General features: G+C 42.7%; 1 protein-coding gene across 4 annotated transcripts in view; it reads right to left on the bottom strand.

The window, feature by feature from the left end:
• The window catches only part of ADAM22 (ADAM metallopeptidase domain 22), a 191,064-nt gene that overhangs the window by 130,023 nt on the left and 37,207 nt on the right, over window positions 1-23,834 (bottom strand). For all 4 annotated transcript variants that reach the window (XM_084858951.1, XM_084858952.1, XM_084858949.1 and 1 more), the window contains exon 3: window positions 16,616-16,692. In XM_084858951.1, coding sequence (XP_084715077.1) covers window positions 16,616-16,692 — 77 coding nt within the window. The remainder of the gene's footprint in view (window positions 1-16,615; window positions 16,693-23,834) is intronic.

Raw genomic sequence — 23,834 nt, forward strand, 5'->3', positions numbered from 1 at the left:
AAATCTTTACGGCAAACACAGAAAGACTGTCTTCCTGAGAACTGCATCAAATGTCAGTACTGATTTCTCTTTTGGAACAGAACAGAGCAAACTGAATGGGGTCACTAGATAAATTTGTTTTCAACTTTGCTTGGGCATTTATTTTTCGAGTACAACAGCACTATTACATCACCAGCTTTACAGAACCTTTATCCAGGCTCATTTAGCATAATTCAGGTTTGTTCACTATTTTCAGTGGAAGAGAATATCACCACCACCCTGCCAACCTCTTGCTTCAAATATATAAGGCTAAAGGAATTATTCTACTATTTCTCTGCAGCCATCAGCAAAGGGAGATATAACACACTAAGATTTCACCACATCTGCCAAGAGAGTTGTCTGATATATCGAAGATAAATTTTACGGCTAGACTTAAGGAATGAAACAAAGCTAGATCATTTAAAAGGACAGCACATACTGCATTTTAAGCATCTTGAAAGAAAGATTTAATATGAGCTGTTACACTTTTGCATTAATAAGGGCAGAGAACCAACAGAATGAAGATGAACTCAAATCTTTCGAATCAAATCATGTAAAAGGCCAAATGTGTCCTGAATTGCTACTTGTATAACATAGCCCACAAACCGCTATTTAAGTTACAATTTTAACATGCTGGAGAAATATATCAGGGGAAGTTTCCTTACAATAGCCTTGCCCAACCTGGTGCCCTCCAGATGTGGTGGATTACAACTCCCATCATACCAGTCATCAGCTATGCTAGCTGGGGATGGTGGGATTTGTAGGTTGGAGAAGGTTGTCTTACAATATTTATCAGTAGCTCAAAAGACAGGTGATGAGAGATTCTGGGAACAGTGCTGCAGAACATGCTTCTGATTCAGCCGTTACACATATTAAATACTGTTAAGAGCTCCCTTCTCCCTGAATGACGAGAAGTCCAGGGGCAAAGCTATAGGCCAAGGTTTACTTTCCTCTGGGTGAAAGAGCACAGTGGAGACTCACGGTGTCTCTGTAATCACTTTACAAATATTCAAGCAGGCTCCTAAAAAAATTAGGCAGCAGAAAACACTAATTCTGCCTCAACTGCTCCCTAAGTATGCCTCAGTTTTAGCCAATTACAGCTAAAAATACTCAACTCCCCATCTCCTAATACTCACAAGCTGGGATCCAAATGACTGCAGAATTATTCTGTATGTCTTAGGCATGGGTGGGGAACTAGAAAGGAGTGGGGGGCAGAGGACACACACACACACACCCCTGGCCCCTCGGTAGGCTGGGTGATGTCAGAGGGATGCAGCCATACCCCTGATGTCAGGGGGCAGAGCCATGTCACTTGACCGCATTTGATCCCCAGCCAAAGCACCAGCTGCAGATCTTGCAGCTGCCACTTCAGTCAAGGATGCAGCGAAGCTGCCCTGACCAAGGGGCCAGCTGGAGAGCTCCTCTACCCCACACCTTCCCCCACTGGGGAGGATGCAGAACAGGCAACATGCTAAACAGAATTACCACTGTTATCTCCAATCACTGATGAGTGTTAACGGTGGAGACTCCTCTCCCTGCTAGCCAACAGGGGACAGGGGCTTGGGGAGAGAGCCCAAGACTCCATGGGCTGGATGGGGAACCTCCACAGGCCAGAAGTTCTCCATCCCTGGTCTAAGGGATAAGAACACAAGAACAGCCACGCTGGAGCAGACCAAGGGTCCATCTAGTCCAGCATTCTGTTCACACAGTGGCTAACCAGCTGTCAACCAGGAACCCACAAGCAGGACATGAGCACAACAGCATCCTCCCATCCATGTTCCCCAGCAACTGGTGAACATAGGCTCACTGCCTCCGATACTGCAGGTAGCACATACCCATGATGACTAGTAGCCATTGATATCCTTCTCCAGGAATTTGTCCAACCCCCTTTTAAAGCCATCCAAACTGGTAGCTATCACTACATCTTATGGCAGTTAATTCCATAGTTTGACTATGCGCTGTGTGAAGAAGTGCTTCCTTCTATCTGTCCTGAATTTTCCACCAATCAGCTTCATGGGATGACCCTGGGTTCTAGTATTGTGAGAGAGGGAGAAAAATGTCTCCCTATCCACATTCTCCACACCATGCATAATTTTGTACACCTCTATCATGTCTCCCCTTACTCTCCTTTTTTTCTAAGTTTTAATACTTAGATGTACTAAGTAAAAGTGTACTATTTTATTAAGTGGAGGAAAAAGATAAATCCCTATTGTAAAACAATAGATGGATTCCCAGAATCCTGAACTCCACCCAGAATACATTTGTGGAGAAAAGACAAATAAAGCATAACTGTTGACCCAGGAGACATACTTGGGGGTTTAGGGAGCTTAACCAACAGTTTCCCTTAAAACGTCCTAGTGTTGGCAGTGGAGAAAAGAAGGCAGTTGGGAGGCTCAGTATGGAAAAGGCAGGAATAGGAAAGCTCTTCTCACTGAAGTGTACTAACTGGACCCTGAGCTGGAACTTCCATTACAACCGGATCTGGGAATATACAAATCCCATTCTACCACATAATAATCAGAGATATAGGGCCTTCTGAGGAACAATCATCCATGCCCTCATGGAAGGCGGGGAACGACCGCCCTACTCTCTAAATGGCATTCCTGGGAAATGGAACGAACTCTTAAAATCAGTCCAAGTCTGTAGTATAGCTTATACTATAGTGTGCTAAACCGCAGTGCAGTTTAAGTCTGTAGTATAGATGTGGCTCTGATATGCAGAACAAGGAGCAATCACAGTGAAAAATGCTGCCCCATTAGTTTCAGCGGCAGAGGGCATCCCACATGTGCACTGAAGGGCACGCAGGTATCCTGGCTGGCACAAATGATGTGTAATACTATCTCATTAAGAAGAAGTTGTGCTTTCATGTGTGGGAACTGAGAGGCAGAGTGTGTCTTCCACTCAAAATAGGCATGAGCTATTTAGTCTGGAGACATTTCTTGTACTGATCAAGGAGAAAAAGCGAGAGAAAAACACTTTCACGAATTTTAATAAGTGTTTAAGTTCCTGCACACTACAATTTGAATGCCATTAAGGCAATATGGGAATTCTCACTGGCAAAGATTACACATTTAATTAAAAACAAAACGCTGGAGCAGCTCAGCGATAAAGGTTCCTTGATATGATTTCTGGAAGTGGCTGCAGATACATACAGAAATATTCTTGGGCAATTTTTGCTGACTCCATAGAGCTGCATGCATTATATAAACCAAATCCAGGATATATGAAAAACTGGTAAAATAAAATAACTGCAATTAAAAATACAAGACCACAGAAGCAAATCTGCGACTATTATGAATAAGCATTTGTCAAGGAATGGTGAGAAACCTAAGGGGTCCTATTGTTTGTGGAACAATAATAATGGTGACATGATACTGTTAGTGCCAACTGTCGACTGAAATGAGCTGCTTGGTACAAGGAGAACAGGATGCTAGTGCTGTATATAGAGCCACGTTCACTTTAAAAAGTTAAAGACAATGAACTTTTTTCCTCTTCCCTGAAAACCAGCCATATATTAAGCTTGCCATTAGCATTTTTTAAAATTCCTGAAAAAGAATCCCAGAATGAACAAGATGTTGTAAGTCGCCTTCGGAGACCTATTTGGGCTGAAAGGCGACTCATACATATTTCAGTAAATAAAAATAAATAAATGTTTCCCATTCACATTTTATTACGGATGGAGAGTGCATACATTCCCTTTATGTTTAGGCTTATCAATTCCTAGTTTTTCTCCAGTTTTTCAGAATGCTCCTTCCTTGTTCTCCTTGACCTCTCAGCGGCTTTTGATACCCTTGGCCATGGTATCCTCCTGGACCACCTAGAGGGGTTGGGCATTGGAGACACTGTATTGCAGTGGTTCCGGTTCTTCCTGTCTGGCAGGTACCAGAGGGTAGCACTGGGAGAGGTGGTTTCGGACCCATGGCTGCTCACGTGTGGGGTGCCACAGGATTCCATCCTCTCCCCGATGCTATTTAACATCTATGTGAAGCCGCTGGGGGCTATCATCAGGACGTTTGGGGTGAAGTGTCATCAACATGTGGATGACATGCAGCTCTACCTCTCATTCAAATATTCACCAAGGTTGGCCGTAGAATCCCTGTCCAAATGTCTGGAGACGGTGAGTGGCTGGACGGGGAGGAATAAGCTGAAGCTGAACCCTGACAAGACCGAGGTACTTTTGGTGGGAGACAAGAGGAGGCTGGGGGATGCTGACCTGGTGTTGAATGGGGTACGGCTACCCTTGAAAGACCAGGTCCGCAGCCTGGGGGTCATTTTGGACTCCTAGCTGTCCATGGAAGCTCAGGTGTCAGCTGTGAGCCGGATAGCGCTGCATCAACTCCATCTGATATGGTGGCTGCGCCCCTTCCTTCCCATCTGATCCCATTGGTAGTACATGCCCTGGTCTCCTCTCGACTAGACTACTGTAATGTGCTTACGTGGGGTTATCCTTGAAGATGGTTCGGAAGCTGCAGCTGGTACAGAACACAGCAGCTCGCTTGAATAAAGGCAGCCAGCGGTGAGATCACATCACTCTGGTGCCGAAAGAGTTGCACTGGTTACCAGTTGTTTTCCGGGCCAAATTCAAGGTGTTGGTTTTGACCTTTAAAACCCTATGTGGTTCCGGCCCAGCCTATCTCAAGGAGTGCCTCCAGCAACACCAGACAGGCCGCTTAACAAGATCAGCCTCGGATGGCCTTCTCTCTGTCCCACTGGCCAGGACAGCTAGACTGGTGGGAATGAGGGAGAGGGCCTTTTCTGTGGTGGCTCCCACTCTGTGGAACTCCCTCCCTAGGGAACTCCACCATGCCCCCTCTTTAATGAGCTTCCACCATGCATTAAAAACATGGTTGTTCAGGCAGGCATTTGGGGTGGGTTAGGGTATTTTAGAGAATGTTTTTACTGTATAATTTTATTGTTTTAAACTGTTTTATTATATGCTTTATACATCGCCCAGAGTGGCTGGGTGACCAGCCAGATGGGCGATTAATAAATTTAATAAAATAAAATAAATGAGGTAAAGCAAAAGCCTTTTTCATGTGCTCCCTCTCCCACAATTCCAGTTGTGTGAGGGGAGGATAGAGTAGGACTGTGCTTACTGGCCCAGCCCTGTCACCCTTCACAATTTGGAATGCCGAATAGCTGCAGCAGGAAGTCTGCTGTACTCATGAAGGCTTCTGGGGCAATACAGAACCCAGTTTCAAAATTAGTTTCTAAACTGTGCAGTGATCCTACATGTGTATAGCAAGCTCCCTACTGCAGACATTCAGCCTTTGGCCAAGACAGGGTGACAGAGAGGGTGAGGGCAAGATGCACATCCCTTCTCTTCCTCCCCACCCCCCAAACAATTGGAATTGCATTATGGGGAATGCTTTAATAGGATCAAAGCTGACAGTTTCACATGTAATTTAAGCTAGCAGTGGCAGATACCATGTGAAAACAATGTGTGAATTTGCCCTAACTGTACATTTAAGGACTCCAACCCTTCATTTTCTCTCAAAAATTATAGCTAGATAAGATACGAAGCCAGTGATCCTTATCCAAGGTAAGATCTCACTTTTGTAACAACATTCTAAACTTTATCTTATCAGAATGCCAATTAACATCAGCATGGCTGACTGGAGAATGCTGGGAGTTCTAGGATTTTTTTCTGTCTAAACATGCATAGGATTGTGCCTTAAGCATCAGCTGTGAAGCTGGAGCAATTCTTAAATATCCTGAACAAAAGTAAGCCTTTGAGCTTCAAAATATGAAGCACATATACTGTACCCATTTCTTTTCTGCTCAGTAACTGTGGATGCTCTAAGTAGTCACATATTGAGCAGTTTCTAACAGTTTATGTGAATCCTTCTTTGTTCTTGAATAAATGAAAAGAGAGTCAGTGGGAGTCACCGATTTCCAATCTTATTTATTGCATCAAATTATTTCCATACGAGTTATTTTTTATTTTTTCCATCTTATCTTTAAACAGTTCCAGTTCCCCATCTGTTAATTCTTACCATCTTTTCAATCATTTGTGTCACCTGTTTTGCCTTACCTTCGCTAAGATAAAATTAGTAGAGCTGAACACATTGAAGAATGTCCCTGCTTTAAAAAATAATATGCTCATATTATTTCCACCACACTCTTTCAGTCTTAATATTTTGTTGGCCCCTTTGATTATTGCAGAGTCCAGTACCTCGATCCAGAGATCTGTCTTCAGATATGAATGCATAAAAATCTCTTGCGTGCAAAGTGGAAGAAGAGATGAAGAGATGTCATTCGTATGTGCAAAGGAAAGAGGCACAGACTTGCGGTCCACCTGGGGAACCTGCTGTGAGCGCTGGAGCCTGGAAAAGATAACTAGATCAGGGTGGAAGCCTTCCGCTGAGAAAGTCAGTGTGGTGTAGTGTTACTGGGACTGGGAAGACCTGGGTTCCAGTCCCCACTTGACCACAAAGCACACTGGGTGACTTTGGGCCAGTCACCGACTCTCAGCCTAACCTACCTAACAGGGTTGTAGTGAGGATAAAATGGAGGAGTAGAATCACGTATGTTGCCCTGGGCTCCTTGGAGGGAAAGTGGGATATAAATTAAACAAGCAAAATAATACAGAAAAGTGAACAGAATTTCTTCGACCTTGTGACTCTGGATCATATCTTTTTATGTTTACTCCACCATTAATTTTATTTCGTCACTGTGCAGCCTGTTCACAAGCACACAAAAAACCCGTGTTACTCATTTCCCTCCTAGCCATGTAAACATTGGCACATTTTATCAAACAATTAAATCTGTCTTTCCAGAATATTAATAAAACTCAACCTCCACTATAAATTATGCCTTAAATAAAAAAGCAGGAAAGCAATCACAGTTCCTGTGAATAATTCTACTGTTTGCTTTGTGTAAAAAAAAAAAAACCTCATGGTTCTGTGCCATCATTTAAATGTTTCTATGAAATTCTGTGCAACTCTGGACTTGTAACAGAAGTATTTACAGCTTTTTAGTCACATAGAGGTGCTTTTTCAAAATCAACTGGCTCTAGACCTAATTTTCATGAACGTTGGTTCAACTTCATTAATGATTTCTGTGTCTAAAGGCCACTCCACGCATTATGAAGCAGCAAACCTGGGATCACCACAAAGTGTTCACTTAACAGGGAACTTTATCCACTCCCATCTCCCTGACAAGTTAACATGCAGGAAATATATGTTTGCAAACACATGGTCATCGCATTTACACCTCAATTCTAGGTCTACATTTAAAATACCTTCTATGTATGCTAAAAGGTATATGGTGGCCCTTACAGCATTACAGTATAAAAGGAACTACCTCAACAGCTACAGAAGTAGAAAACCAAGGGGAACAAGCTGTATGCCAGGGGTGTTGAACCTTTTTTCAACCTGAGGTCCAAATTCCTTGTCAGCTTTTGGGACCCACATTCCAGTGGTGGATCCCAAAGACAAAAAGTGGGTGAGGCCAAAAATACAAATAATGCCAGCATATTTTAGTTTAAATTCTTATTGACAGTACCTAAGCCTTAGGAGTGCCATTTCAACCTTCTAGAATGGGGAAAAAAACTGAACAAAAGCAGGAAGCCACCAAAAATTGGTGGTCAGGGAAAGGGGACATGGCCATCTAGGGAACCCCAAAAGGGCCGGATTGGGACCCTGGGCCTGAGGTTCTGCACCCCTAAAGCAAGCAAATACATGGTAATTCAAGTTTTAACATGAAAATCACATTCCAGGGTCTGTACCATTCATAGAACCAACATCAACATTCATTATTAAAATATTTTGTTAGTCACTACTACAAACCTTCCTCTAACAGGCAAAAATGTAAAATAGTTCTCATGTTTATTTGATGAGTATATCTGTTTTAGAACAGGCAGATGCAACTCCAATGTTAGGGTCCACTCTACTGGAGGAAAGCATACATCACCTATAGCACAATCCTACAGATGTCGACTCAGGAGAAAGGCCTACTGAGCTTGCTGGAACTTACTGCTGGGTGTGCATAGGGTTTGCAGCCTTAGTGTACTATTCTAGGATTAGAGCTAAGTCCAAACAACCCAAAATCAGCAGATACATAGGATGAAGAGAGCAGATGGCTACACTCAGAAAGTAATAAATCTGACTTCACTCACAGCGTTCCACCAGCACAAATGGTTATGATCAAATGAAACCATGCTAAGATGGTTATCTAATGATGTAATTCTCCTACTATCAAAAAAAACCTCTGTTGAACAGAAGTCTGTTGACAGAGCTTATGCTAATGATCAGGCAATCCAGAGTCCAAATACTGACATAGGAGGCATGTAGTATCCTAAGAACTCCCTGATGAAGGATACTACTGTGTTTTTTGGTCTCATAGTCAGGGGCCTGGGATAATAGATTCTACCTGGCAGCCATCAAAGGGAAATGTGAAACCATCAGCTTGACTTTAGAGATGCTGGAGAAATCTGTTTGGGGGATGGAGTTCAATTAGTTTTCCTAGGTTCCCCACCCCAACCCCAGACTTTGTTTCAGTTCCCACCGCAGCACCCAACTCGATCTGCAGTAAGGCGGGCCAGCTCAGACATTTTGCACATTTTTTCCCAGAGGTTCCATAATCTGCACATATTTCTGAGCAATTTGTGCAAATTTGCACACATTGCTCAGAAAATTGCACAAATTGTGGAACCTGTGAGAGAAAAAATGCACCAAAAAAGCTTCCTGAGTTTGGGTAAAAGCCTGTGGCTCAGTTCGCAAACACAGATTGACCTGCACGCACCATGGAACTCCATCAAGTTGAGAAAGAACCGGATTCCCCAGTGACAGACATCACTGCCTGGCTTGGAGGAACTCTCACAAGTGTGAACCATCTGGTTATTTAAGTTTACGGTGATCGTGTATGATCCTTGTCACTTTAACCGTCCTTAGGGCACAATCCTATCTAGATAGGCAGCCGCCTCCGAACTTGGAGGCGACCACCTATCCAAAGCAAGGCAGGAGAAGCATGGCTGTCTAGCCATGGGGGGCCAAGCGGGAGAGGAGGCTGCGTGTACAACACACAGGATGTGTCGTACATGCAGTTCCGCTCTCCCCGTCCTGGAACGCCCCCAGCCACACCCCTTTTCAGCCACTCCGCAGTCCTCTTCTGAGCGCGGAGGACGGGGCTCCTCCATGCTGCCTCCAAGGCAGCACAGAGGTGGGGGGAGGTCAGTTTTCCAGGAAACAACCTTGGAGCACAGGCTCCGAGGTCAGTTCCCAGAAAACAGCATATCCTATGGCCGTCTAGCCGCTGTCTAGCAGCCACAGGATTGCTCCCTTATTCAGATAACAAAACACTACATCTCATCAATCAGAAGTATAAGAGTAGTAATATGCCAATGAATTCCATCACCCAGCATTTGTTGGAATATCAACTCTGGTCCAGGGAAGAAGTTCAAAACCCATTGGAGATCCACCTTTTGACAAAAAGATGCAATGTTTGTTATGCCTCTGATTCAAGCCCAGATCTGTTCAAATAAAGATGGTAAACATATGTATTTGGTTCTAGTGAAGTTGTGTTGTAAAAGGAGCAAAGTAATAACGTCATCAAAAAAGCAGTAGGATTTTTTAAAAAAATAAACAGTTGGTATTGAGTTGCAGGGTATTTTATTATTACATTACATAAATACTGGCAAGAAAAACCAAAAAACTACATCCAGATGTTATGGTGTTGCTGCATAGATGTGCTGCAATTTTCCATTTGTACTAATGGAATTAATAATTTGAAAGATGGGTGTGATTTTTTTTAAAAGTAAAAAATAAAATTGCTTTTCACCCACAGAGAAGTCACCACACTCAAAAACCAAAAATCCTAATATTCTTCTCACATGCAGTATCCAAGGAAACTAATCTGCTTAATCTAGCAACAATTCTTTCTGCTACATTTAAATGTCATTTAAACTTTAATGTCATTCTTTAAATTGCAAACCTATGGGCAGAGTTTGTTCTTTTTAACTTAATTATGGTACAGTACCTAGCTTCTGAGGCAATTTTAAATAATACTGTTTAAACTGCATTTGGCATTGGCAAAAATGAAATTGAAAAGTTCCTTACATCTACCCAGCAAACTATACAAGCATAAACTTGAATACTGTACAGCCATGTTCACTGTTCAAAGCTTTCTTCACCCAAACAGGCTATTCTGTTAATCTTCTGTTAAACCTTAGATTTATTATTAGTACAGCAAGTAGGATTACTTCTAGTGATCAGATTGCTGCAGAGCAGATTTTAAAAGAGAGAAAGAGTGTAAAAATACAGCTATAAGTGTCTCAAAATCAGCTTAGCAAAAAATATAATATATGTTCACAACTATGCCTATATAAGTAGTAAATTCAAAAGAAATATCCCCTTAAGACAAAATTAATATTTGGAATAAAGCAAACATAGCTGTCAGAAGAAAAGAAATATTTGAGGGGGAAAGAAATAGTTGAGAAATACAGACCTACAAATTCTGCCAGATTAATTTGGTATTATGCACAGCAGAATACCAATAGCAATTTTCTGTGGTTCCCTAATAAAAAGCTGAGAAGGATGTACCAAGAAGCACAGCAGCTGAAAAGCTTCCAAGTTTATGTTCCTGGAAGAATAAATGTTAGAGAATCTTTGAAGTCCAGTAATACTAGAAGAATTAAAAATTTCTGTTATCCACAAGAGGCAAAAATCTTCCTAGATCAACTGTCCAAAGAGTTCTTGGTTGTTCTTATGCAAGCTATTTACGAAAATTGTATAAAGTTCTTAATTGAATTGCTGCTGGTTACCATCTTGGCTCCCACATGGAGGGTTTTTGCCCAGGGTGATGAGGCAACAGTCCATGACGCCTCAACTGCAGACGGATTGGTCTGGATTCAGATTTAGTCATACTCAGAATAGGTCCATTAAAATAAGGACTTAAATTAGTCATGATTTACTTGACTCATGGATTTCAATGAGTTTGCTCTAAGCATGTCGAAGTCTGGATCCACCCAGCTGAGCTTACATTAATGATACAGCCATATTTTATGGTTGTATACTATAGCTGTAGTTGCTACACATTCGGGGCTTTTTTACGGAGAACAGAACACATCTACACAGGCAGGCTTATAAAGGGACTGTTCAGTAACTATTACCTTGACTGGATTTGTCAATTGTCTGATTAATGCAGTTTCACAGATTTGGGCTATCAAGTGTGGGACAAAACCTGCAGTCATATTGTAATCTATGGGCAGTATCCAATACTGCCACTGTACTTCTGCTCATTCCGTGTCAGCGGGACCCACCACTACTGCAACAGGGCATTAGCGCTGCCTAAAGCAAACTCAGAAACAAGCAGAAATACACATTTCTGGATTGGTCCAGGTCAGCAGAGCTCCACTGACCTGCCTCATACCAGAGAAGAGCATTTCCACTCATTTCCAGTCACTTTAAGAACAGCTAGCCCCCAATCATGCTAGCTGTGGGTCCCGCTAGTTTACAGGCAGTATAGAATACTGTCCTATAAACTCATCCTACAGCTTTCTCTCTTAACTTTTGCTTTGATTTGCAAAGGATATGAAGGAAGGAAATGTGAGGTGCCTTATGCCTTAGAAAGAAAGGACACTGTGGTCCAAAGCAGCCACAGCACTTTGGCCCCTATGGGACAGAAATGTGATTGCCGTAAGCCATCTGGATTTTCTGCCTCAGTAGAGACCAGGAGTGGGAAATTTGTTGTCCTCCAAATATTGTTGGACTGCAACTTCCTCCAACCCTAGCCAGCACTGCCAATGGTGATGGATAATGGAAGTTGCAGTCCAACAAGATCTGGAGGGCCACAACTTGTCCACCTCTGGCATATGCCCATGACATTGCATTTGGATGTCACAAGGATGTCTTGCACCACTCTCCCAATTTCAGGCAACCCCCTCCCTCTTTCAACAGCAGCCTGGTAAGATATGGCCCACAATATTTGGTAGATCCCTGACTCTCTGGGGAGGCTTTTTGTGGGTACAGGAGTCTATGGGGAGGAGATGGGGTGGATGAACACCCGTTGTGCAAGCTTGCCTTCTGCTCACACAGTATTAGGTATCACACATACATAGACTTGCATGAGTAAAATTCTTTTCTAAACTTATCTGTCTTCACAACGCTGTCGGAAAATAACTACAAGCTGCTTTGACAGGGAACTGTGGTTGAGTGTGGGATTCAAAGGCTCAATGAAATTTGTGTTAGAACAAATGCCCGAGGTTCCATACACTTGCCCACTGGCTTTTGAATATTCACTACGATGGAACTGTATAACAATGGACTACTCTTTGTGGTAATGCTGCTGCTTTCCCATTAAGTGTTAAGTGTTTCAGGGCAAACATAAAAATATACTTTTCAGTTACAGCTGACATGACACTTCAACATAAACATTACAGGCTTTAGCCAAGAAAACCTAAGGCAGAGTTTATCAGCTTGCCTGTTAATTAAAAGCAAAACATTTTTAAAAAGTGAGCACTTGGCTGTCCGAATATCTGTTCCAGGTATTTCGGCTTATTATGTTTTTTACCGTAACAGGAGGCACCATTTGGATTTTCTGACTTTGGCATCACAATGTGGCCACCTCCGTTCCTTTGGATCAACTCACTTCATACTTCCAACCAGGCCAAGTTATTCTGGATTCCAGATGCATCGGATATCCAGTGAAGTTTTAACCTAATTAAAGCCCCCCACCCACATGCAAACTGGAAGCACCTCTCCCTAGCAACAGGAGCGGCACATCCAGAGCCAGCCCCAAATCGCACTCTAATCCACAGACATCTAGCAAAGGGCCATCTCACCTGCTCCACATGTGTAAAAATGCATTTATGGCAAGATATCTGGCATTTACTCAGCTTTGCACATGCTTTACATTAAACTCAGAAAATGCACATCGTTCAAAGGAGAGGCCACAATTTCCCAATCATGTAAAACACCATTTGCACTTCTTTAACCAATAGTTAACATTGGTTTACACCAAGTAAAGACTGGGATTTCATTCTTCACCAACAGAATGCAAAAATAAGACGTTTCACTGACCACATAGTTGTTTTTTTAATTATTATTTTCACCATACACACCATGCAAAATATGAGTAGTATGTTCTTCCCCAAATACTTTAGCTATGTACAGCAGAGCAAGCGCAATATAGCAGTGATTGTTCTGAAATTCAATTATGGGGAATGAAATATCAGGTTTCAGATTTTTTTAGATGTCTGCTATAGTCCGATTTCTCACTGACTGAAATTCACTATATGCAATGGACATCTACGATTTCCTGATCCATGAAGAATTTTATGACACTGTGTTATAATAGTGGTTTTATCTGCCTCTGTTATTTTAATATTATTTAATGTTGTTGCTTGCTATTTTATTGTTTTCATAGCTTGTAATCTTATTATATTGTTGCTTTACAGATTGCTTTGTAAGGCTCCTTGGGAGGATAAACACGCAAAAAGGGAGGATAAAAATTTATTAAATAATTCTAAATAATACCAAGCAAGATTTATTAACCATTTGCTTTTAGGCTCTCTTAACAAAACTAGGATTTGCTTTTACTGTTATAAGAGATTGATGATGCAAGTATACACCATTTATAGGAGTTTTTCTTTCTTTTTAGGCTGAAGGCAGGCGTAATTCTCAGATTGCATTCTCTTTTTATATTAATAACTGTCTCTAGCAAACCAAGGACTAGCATGCCAGTACATCATTCTCTGCACTCTCTGCTTGCTCACCTGCTCAGTGAACTTCCTCCTCCTCCTCAAAGCAGCAAGTAGGTGAGTACCTGCTAGAGCAACTCCCCTGTTAGGAAAGATTAGACCATTTGGGGCTTTTTACCTTAGACAAAAGGCAAAGAAGGGGAGACATGACAGAAGTATATACAATTATGCACGTGTGGAAAAAGTGGATAGGGAGACATTTTTCTCCCCGTCTCATAATGCTAGAACCCAATGGGGTCATAGTTCAGCAATGGAATTCACCACCAACTTGGATGGCTTTAAAAGGGGATTGGACATATTCATGGAGGATTCATAGAATTCATAGAATCATAGGGTTGGAAGGGGCCTTCAAGACCATCGAGTCCAACCCCCTGCTCAGTGCAGGAAGACTGATTCCCAGGCTGTCTCCCATCCAAGTACTAACCAGAGCCAACCCTGCTTAGCTTCCGAGATCAGACGAGATCAGGCGCATCCAGCCCTTTGCTGAATTCAGAAGGCTATCAATGGCTGCTAGTCATGATGGCTCTATATTGCCTCCAGTACCAGAGGCAGTTTGCCTCCAAAAACTAGTTGCTATTGAACATGAGCAGAGGGGGCCATTCCACTCATGTCCTGCTTCACTAGCTTCCAATAGGCATCTAGTTGGTCACTGTGTGAACACAGTGTTGGACTAGAATTCTGGTCTAATCCAGCATGATTCTTATGTTCTTGTATACCTGAGATGGGAGGAGGAAGAGCAGCTAGAGGACGAGGTGGTGGCTGCAGCAGCAGTAACCAAGTAAGGAGGGCGATGAATGTCATTTCTGTGTTCGATTAGCTGGACAGCTAGAGAAAGATGTTAATATAAAAAGCAAACCAGCAGCACATTCGCAGTGCTGTGAGCACCCTTATATATTATTACGTCTGTCTTCACCCTAATATGACCAAAAGATTTTTCAGTTGGTTAGTAGACAACTCATTCTTTTCACTGTAATGAAACCTCAAGGTATAGAGATAGGGGACCACTAAACATCAATACCCCTCTGGAGTTTTACATCTGAAATGGACCGGCCAGATATAAAGGCAAGAAATTGCCTTCTTTCACTTACTGTTGCAAACAGCCCAGGAAAGGGCAATAACTTAGTGGTAGAGCACATATTTCAATCCAAGGCTGAAAGGACCAGGAAGGATGGGAAAGACCTCCACCTGAGACCCTGCAAAGCAACTGTCAGTCAGAGTAGACCAGGGGTAGGTAACTCCCATAATTCCTTATTAATGGCCCATGCTAGCTAAGGCTGATGAAATTTGTAGTCCAAAGCATCTGGAGGACACCAGGTTGGCTACTCCTAGAGTAGAAAACACCAGGCTAGACGGACCAAGGCTGTGACTCAGTACAAGATTTTATGTGTTCACAAAGAAAACTGGCTACCCCCTCTCCTCCTCCCTTTTTCTTTCCTCCCACATTACATCTGGCAAGACACAGCACACTCCAGAATATCAACTAGCAGGTGCACCTAGATAACTTCTTTATGCATATGTTTGGAAGCACATAACAGAGCTCTAAAATTAATTCTCAAATAGCAACCCTATGCCAAGACCAGGGTGATGGTGATTGTTGCCCGCAGAACCTTGTGTCTCTATCACAACTGAAACTATGAAGGAGGATGAGGGCTCTTCCCCCACCCCCACCCCAATACTGTGGCTTCCTTCTACCCACATTGCTTGCTCCATGTGGGCCAAGGGACTAGGGGAAAAGTGTAGCAGGAGAAGCCATGGACCATTTTTAACTGTGAGGTAACTAAAGGGCTGCTTTGCAGATAATGCTAAACCATGGTTTAGCACTATATAAACAAGCTCGAATGAGCCCAAGCAAAGCTTGCCAGCTCCCTCCACCCCTCTCCTTCTCCCACTCAGCCAGGAGAAGGACTTAACTAGTGTTTAGTTTCACTTTCAAAGAATCCTGGCTTAGCATTACATACAAACCAGAGATTGTGGTGCAAAACAAAGTCTAGTTAAACAAGCCAGCTTCATAAGCCATGGTTTAGTGCTACATACAAACCAGTCTAAAGAGACAGAAGGGCTCTTTGGGTTGCAACCTAGCAAAGCTACACCAATGGCTAAAAGAAACTATTTAAGCTGGGGGTGAGGAAAGGTGTTTTGTTTTTTTATAAAGCTACTTAAGATGAAGTGTAAGAGGGAATGAAGTTTGGGAAAGGCAATACTGCAGGCATGGCGATCTCACTGCATGCTTCTGGATACAACATATGAGGCAAAATGAGAACAACCATTCCTGTGTAGTTATTAGCAAGATTGAGGCCAGGTAACAAATGCTTTTCTGACATATACATTTAAAGAAGGGATGCACTTTAGACAGTCGTTTTCTTTAAACATATATTCAAATACCCTACAGGATTTATACATGAACTTTTAAACACAAATATGGTAGAACATGCTCACAATTTACTAGCCTCCCTGCCCTACTAACCTAGCTGTGTTAGTAATTTCTGGCTCGAAAATGCTCCCCTGGCTGGTCGGCTGGAGTTAATTCACCAGGCAATTCACCAAGCTTGGGATGATGCCAGGTTGCATTAAGACTGGAATCAAGATGCAGTACTGGAAAATATCAGAACACATTTGGTTGGATCCAGATTTAGGCATGTGCAACTGGACTGCTGGAAACAGACTCTGCCCCTCCTCCCCAGGGTAGCCCCTCCAGCCCCATGAAAGTGCTACACACCAGATTGGGGAACCCTTTTGACTGGGTGGTACAGGGAAGAAGGATCCCCCAAAATCAGGCAGAGGCACCTTCCATGAGCGGAAGGCAGATCCTGGATCCAACCTACTGCATACAATGCTAAAAAAAGAAAAGAAAAAAAAAGCGTCCAAGTCAAACATCAATTAATATATTCATATACTTACTGGTTTAATTCTACATCCAGGATGAAAGAAGATCCAAAAGCATCCACCTGGAAGCTGGCTCGGGCAATATGAGTGGACTGCAATGTTAAAATAATTGAAATGGGTCCGTTAGTATTCAACTATTCCCAGCATATTATTCTAAATATATCACAAAGAAAATGTTCTTAGCATCAGCACAAATGTACAGGAGCACATTATTAAGCTGAATGATGTAACCATTTTTTCATGGGACTAAAACTTTACAGAAAAAATAGGAAGAGGCCAGAGCTGACAATATCCTCTTTTATGTATTTTTTCATTGTCATAGTTAGCATCCTCACAGTTGAGGAGTTCCCTAAAATAGACACTGAGGTAGATCCGGGGGGGGGGGGCTGAAGTCTGAATATTTTGCTCCTTCCCCCTCCCACAAAGGCAGGGGTGGACAACAAGCTGCTCACAGACTGCATGCAGGGGGCCCGCTGTTTGAGTGGCCCCTCCTGCTCCCCCATCGCCTCCAAACTTGCCACAGTGGGGAAAAAAGTTGTGGTTTGCCGGCATGGTGGTAGCAGTCAAAAAGAGCCAGTTCAGCACAAATGCTGACTCATCCCTCCTCCCACCATGAAACCATTTATTGGCCCAAAAGGGCCAATTTAGCCTTTAAAAAAGCTGCACACTCCCAGCATGCCTTGCTTTAAAGCTAAATTGGTACTTCTTGGCCACCAATGCCAACATGCTGAAATTCAGTGGCAAACCGCTGCTTTTTTGCCACTACCATGCTGCCAACTTTCAGTAGCACTGTGGCAGGGATGTGGCCCCCAGTGGGGAACTGGACCCAGAACCCTCAATATTGCCCACCCCTGCACTAAGGCCTAGTCATTGGTACACAACAGATCAAGAGCAGTAGCTGCTTTCCAGCAGCCGTGTCACATCCTTGGGACTCAAGAGTCCAGCTGCAATTGGCTACTTTGCCCCCTTAATGGGGGGGCCCTTCTACTCCTCTGGGCCACAGCCACTTAAAACTTATTGGGCAGGGAATAGGGATGTCAAGGAAAGCTGCAACGGAACCAAATGAGTTCAGATTTTCATGAATCCAACCCACGGATTCCACAGCGGACCGGTTTTTCCCCTGTTGGGAGGATTCCGTGGACTTGCAGACAGTTTCCTAACTACTGAATTTTGTACAAATTTCATCACAGAAAAATACGCAAAATAAAAAACAGCCAAAAAAGCACATTTCCTACATAGGCTAAAGCGTGAAAATGTGCATTTGGGGGATTTGCATGCACAAAATTGCTCAAATGCGCATTTGCGCAAATTCAGAAACAAAAAATCCAATTCCATGGATCAGTGGACAATGGAATGAAAGGCACCTTACAATCTGCAAAACACAGATGGAACGGATTTTACACAATCCATACATCCCTAGCAGAGAGCCCCTTGGAGCAGCAGTACACCTGAATGTGCCTACCTATCCCTTTTTGCACCATTCTCCCTCAACAGCATCAGCCTTTCAAACCCCAGCCAGCCAGTCCCTTAAGTGTGTAGGAAGGGGTGGGAGGAAGGAACAGAGACTGAGAAGCCCTTCTTTCTCCATTCTGACCACAGAGGGAATGAATGCCCTCATGGTCAGATGAGGAATTAGTCAGCATCTGTGCCAAAATGCAGCCTCATGGGGGGATCCATCCACAGGAAGGTGTTTTCCCCCTCTCTCCCCCCACTTCCCTATTTTCTTTCAAGACTGCCTGTTTAATATGGGCATTTGCCAGTGTGGAGTAGTGGTCAGAGCAGGGGTGCAGAACCTCTTTCAGCCTAAGAGTCAAATTCCATTTCAGAGAAGCAATCAGAGGCCAAATTCTGGTAGGGGAGGCAAAAGGGGTTGGGCCAAAAATACCAGCGGATTTTAGCTTAAAGCTCTTACTGCCTGTAAGTAAGCTTTAGGAGTGACATTTCAACTTTTCAGAATGGTGAAAACACTGCATAAAAGCCAGGAAACCACCAAATGAACGGCGGGGAGCATGACCATCGGGGAAACCCTGGGACCCAGACTGGGATCTCTAAGCCTGCGGTTCTACACCTCACCTCTGGTTTAGAGTACTGGACTAGGATTGCGGTCTGAGTAAGGCTGGTGGAGAATTTCATTCAGTCCACATTTTGAAGCCAAGCTGTCTAATTTGCAGTCCCAGAATAATTAGATCAGAATGCAGTTGACTTTTGGGCTGCACATGTCTCTGGATTTCGCAATGCCGTTTTTGGCTCAAAACGCATATTATACGGGTGAAAGTGCATACACTTGAAATGTGAATTTTCGTACTAAAAAAAGTAGCAGAAAATGGGATGGACTTATAATTAAACACACATGAAACTGACAAAGATTGGAAAGAGACTGTTCCATCCATCCCTAGTCTGAGAAACAGGATTAGCCATGATGTTCATGGGGTGACCCTGGGCCAGTCACTATCTCTCAGCCTAACGTACCTTAAAGAGCAATTGTGGCAATAAAAGAGAGAGAGAGAGCGCGAGAGCGCACTGTATTCACCAGCCTTCCCAACCTGGTGTCTTCCAGAGGTGTGGGACTACAACTCCCATAATATCCCAGCCAGCACAGCTGGGAGTTGTAGTCCCACACCTCTGGAAGGCACCAGGTTGGGGAAGGCTGATGCACACCACCTTGATATAAATGACATATAGATGTAGTAAATAATAATTTCCCTTTGAATCTCTTTCTCTTGCTGTGGCCAGAAAGACCTGCATATGCAGGCAAGGGTTTTGGGTGTGCAGGGAGGAACTAGAATAGGCTGTGCTATGGCATTCCAACAGGTTAAAATAATAATAATAAAGTTAGAGCTTTTCTATATGTGAACTCGTTCGTGTCTTCTAAATATCAAGTGATAGCATTTTGGATTATTAAGTCCCCCTATTAAAATAGCAGTGTAGCATAGTGGTTGGAGTGCTGGACTTAGACCAGGGAGGTCTGGCTTCATGTTCATATCCTTGTTCATCCACAAAGCCTACTGGGCTCAGTCATCAATTCTGTCTAACCTCCTTCACAGGGTTGTTGTGAGGAAGGATAAGTGCGAGGAGCCACGTATGACACCTTAAACTCCAGGGAAGAAGGATGGGATAAAACTGAAACAGGCTCAAGGCCCCAGTCTTTTTAGAAGCTAGCAATGCCTCAGGCCAGTTGGTGTTGGACTTTCTGAAAGGGCAGCAAATTGTTAGCTATTTACACTATTACTGTTCTATTGTTACTGTGAAGCAAGGGGCAAGGTCCTTGTAGGATTATCCAATTCAAGTGCCAAAACGACTTGACTGGCCTTGGATACTATGAACCTTGACTTGGGTGGGGGAGGGGGGTATTTGCTGCTCAACCTCAGGCAGCAAAATGTCTTAATCAAGTGTTATGGTTCTCCATTCAAAATGCGAAATGTCTTAATCAAGTGTTATGGTTCTCCATTCAAAATGGAGTCTGTCACAACCCTACAGACATGTAGCCAGGAAAATCTTTAGGGAGGAATAAAACAGAAGAGCGGGAAATGAGAAGGAAAACACACACGGCCCAGTTCCAAAAACAACTGCACAGTTAAATACTTCTGGAAAGGCTTCCTGGCTGACCCTTAGATGGCAGTAAACTGGAGGGTAATTTGACCAAATATGACTTCCTTGCTAAAAGGATTGTTAGTGGAAGCCTTCAAGAAAAACATCCACATTTTGGTAAAGAAGCAGTACAACCCACTGAAGTTTGCCAAGTACACCAGTGTCTGTTTTGGCATTGGCTCCCTGGGAACAAGTGCTTATTCTATGGGCATGAAGAAAGAGCTGGACCGGGGTCTTATGCTGTGAAAAGTGAGACCACCCCAAGCACTTGGATAACAGGAGCAAGGAGAAAATGTTATGGAAGGCCTGCAGAAGAGAAACACACAGATGTCACCGTGGATGAGACTATCTTCCAGGATGAGTGGGACTCAAACCAAGGACTTTCTGGTTTGTACCTCAATCTTTTAGCTACTATGTTACACATACAAATACTTGGGAGTTCTGTTTTACACATATAAAGTTGACAAATATTGCAGCTGGTTGGAAAAAGAGACTGCTCCCCATTAACCTAGGCCTTGGGAAATTGACAGGATCCACAGCAGATACCAGGCCATTAAGGCTGTAAACTTTGAACTTCTGAGGGATGGAATCTTGATTTAACTAAATAATCTAAGGAATCTGAAATCCACAACAATTTAATGTTCCGTATGGTTCAGTGTGTGCCACAGATGTGTATAATATAAACAGTTCTGAGTCTGATAGGAGAAAGACTTACCTGCTTTGCACCCTCCCACATCTAACAGAGGAAACGTTTATCTTTTTATGTCAAGTGAATAAAGGTTTCAAGGCATGGCAATAAGCAATGCTAATCAGCAAGCTATTTCTATACCTTGCCATAGTCTGAGACATGACAATTCAAATTTCTATATAACCCAGGACAAACATTCCCCTGTTTAGATGCCACAGATACGTACATGTTTACTGGAACACCTCATTGTACACTAAAATTCAGTGACATTCACTAGCACTAATTTTGCTATTTCAAAGCTAGACAAACAGTGTTGTGCCACCCAAAGTGTTATAGTTTGCAGATAAAGCCCTAGTATTAGTTACAGAGCCCAAGAAAAGAAGTAGCAGACCTATTAAACAGGTTCAGCTGAATAGTTTGCTGTAACCAACATATTCCATCCTTTATGTAGTTCCTTTGAAAAATACTGTCCAGCTTTTCATTAACATAAAAATACATCCCTGGCATTTTGTGTTGGTTTTGCTGGTTTTTCCTTTTTTTCCTAGTATGGAAAAAAAAAATAATGACAAGGGACTGCTGCCCAACTGAGTTCTGACAAGAGTACAGCTAATGCACGCTGGGAGTGAAGAGCAACATAGGCCACACTCATTACTAGGACTTGGACTAAAGTAAAGAGTGTCAAAGCGCTGAGGCAATTTGATGAAGCAGACTTAAGGCAGTCTCTAGAGAGAAGATACTTGAACCATCAACAAATCCCAAGGTTACACAGGTTCAGCTGGAGCTGGCCCCAACAAATTGGCTGCGGTTATTTATGTTTAAAGTAAACAGAGCTCACCCAACAGGGTTATTCCATGGAGAGGGAAGAAAGGGGTGGGGGTTATCTAGCACAGAAAGAGAGTTATATAATAAGGACTACAAAGAGAGAATTAAAAACCTTCAATCAGTAGAAATGGACTGAGAAAATACCACATACCAAGCCCATTAATCTGTATTCCAATTTAAAAAATAGGCGTGTTACAACTCCCAGGTCACTTCACCAACATACATATGGCAGACTTGTTCGTGCCCTACCTTTAAAATAACTCTCTATTTAAAATGTAGTAAATAAAAATATTTTATTCATTTTGATGGTAATCTGATTTCTTAAGGAAAATGTTTGTTCTTAATCACCAAAAAAAATGGTTTGAAAACAAATATTTAAATAAAGAAATGTGGAACCCAAGGACCCAAGGAGAAGCCAACAAGTAGAAGCTGACAACCACTCATCTATTTCAACACAGTTCAATTCTTTTCCACTGAGGTTGTTGAAGCACCTTCAGTTTTGCTGTCACTACTTATTAGTTCCATTTCACACAGAGACATGTATGTACTTCAACGACAGATGCATTTCTAGGGATAATCACCTGAAAAATAATAACTGCAGCTTTAATATTGTATTTGAAATTGGCATCCATTCATTGTTTTCTCTGGAAAATTTTCCACCCGCCATCATAGAGGAAGGGCCGTAGCTCAGTGGTAGAGCACCTACTTTGCATGCAAAAGATCTCAGGTTCAATCCCCAGCATCTCCAGATAAGGCTGGAAGAGACCTCTGTGTGAAACCCTGGAGGGCCACCACAATACCGAACTAAGAACAGGAGTGTATAAGAACATAAAAAGAGCCATGCTGGATCCCATCTAGTCCAGCATTCTGTTCATACATTGGCCAACCAGCTGTTGATGGGAAACTCACAAGCAGGGCATGACCACAACAGCACCCTCCTGCCCCTGTTCCCCAGCAAACTGGTGTACATATGCTTACCGCCTCTGATACTGGAGGTAGCATATAGCCTGATAGCTATATGCTACCTCCAGTATCAGGCTAATAGCCATTGATAGCCTTCTTCTCCAGGAACTTGTCTACCCCCTTTTACAGCCCTCCAAACTGGTGACCATCACGATGTCTTGTGGTAGTGAATTCCATACTTTAATTATGCACTGTATGAAGTACTTCCTTTTATCAGTCCTGAATCTCCCACCAAACAGATTCATGGGATGACCCCAGTGGGTTCTAGTATTATGAGAGTCAGAGAAAAATGTCTCCCTATCCACATTCTTCACACCATGCATAATTTTGTGCACCTCTGTCATGTCTATCCTGTCTCCCCTTACTCGCTAGGGGGATCTTTATCATGTCACCCCCCTTACTAGATGAACCAATGGTCAGACTTGGTGTAAGACAGCTTCCTATGTCATAACCCAACACTTGGATGTCCTGATCTGTGGTAGTTCATACCAGAAACACTACTACCATTCTACAAAAGGCAGGAGAATAAAAGGAGGAGGAGGAGGGGAAAGAGGCACAGAGAAGTATAAAGGCAGACAAATAGTAAATAGTAAATTAAAAGTGACTGCCATGTTGCAAGTTAGGGTTATAGGGAACTCTTGCCGTTGTTTTGTAAACATGCCTAATTTTAAAAAAAAACTGCAGTTCCATTATACCATATTGATGTCACCAGTAACATCTGGATCACAATTGGAAAATATTTTAAATTCCTAGGCATCATTATCACACGTTTACCAGCCATGCAACCTGGGCAAGGGAATTTTCCAGTCTGTTATGGGGTCCATTTGTTTCCCATTACTCAGCTTCATGGCACTGTAAAGACTAGACACTGTAAATTGTTCCTTTTTTAAAAAAGCATTTTAATATTAGCTCTAATCAGATCAAAGGTACCACAGTCTCCAGGATACACTGTTGTCCTTATTGTCTGTTCTGCCAGGCTGTCAGCCAACTCTATACCAGAACACAACTTCTAGCCCCAGTACTAAGTTAGTAAACCTGTACTGGGCATCTGCCAGATGGTATGATAATTAAGATAATTCCTTACTGAAAGCCCCATATTACATTGGAGGAGAATTAAAAATTTACAACATACTTTTGCAATTCGATACTACAGGAAAAGTGTGTTGTTGCTGT

The sequence above is a fragment of the Heloderma suspectum genome, chromosome 5 (genome assembly GCF_057233095.1).
Source record: "Heloderma suspectum isolate Gila_16-S chromosome 5, 16-S_ref, whole genome shotgun sequence".
In the NCBI taxonomy this organism is placed as follows: Eukaryota; Metazoa; Chordata; class Lepidosauria; order Squamata; family Helodermatidae; genus Heloderma; species Heloderma suspectum.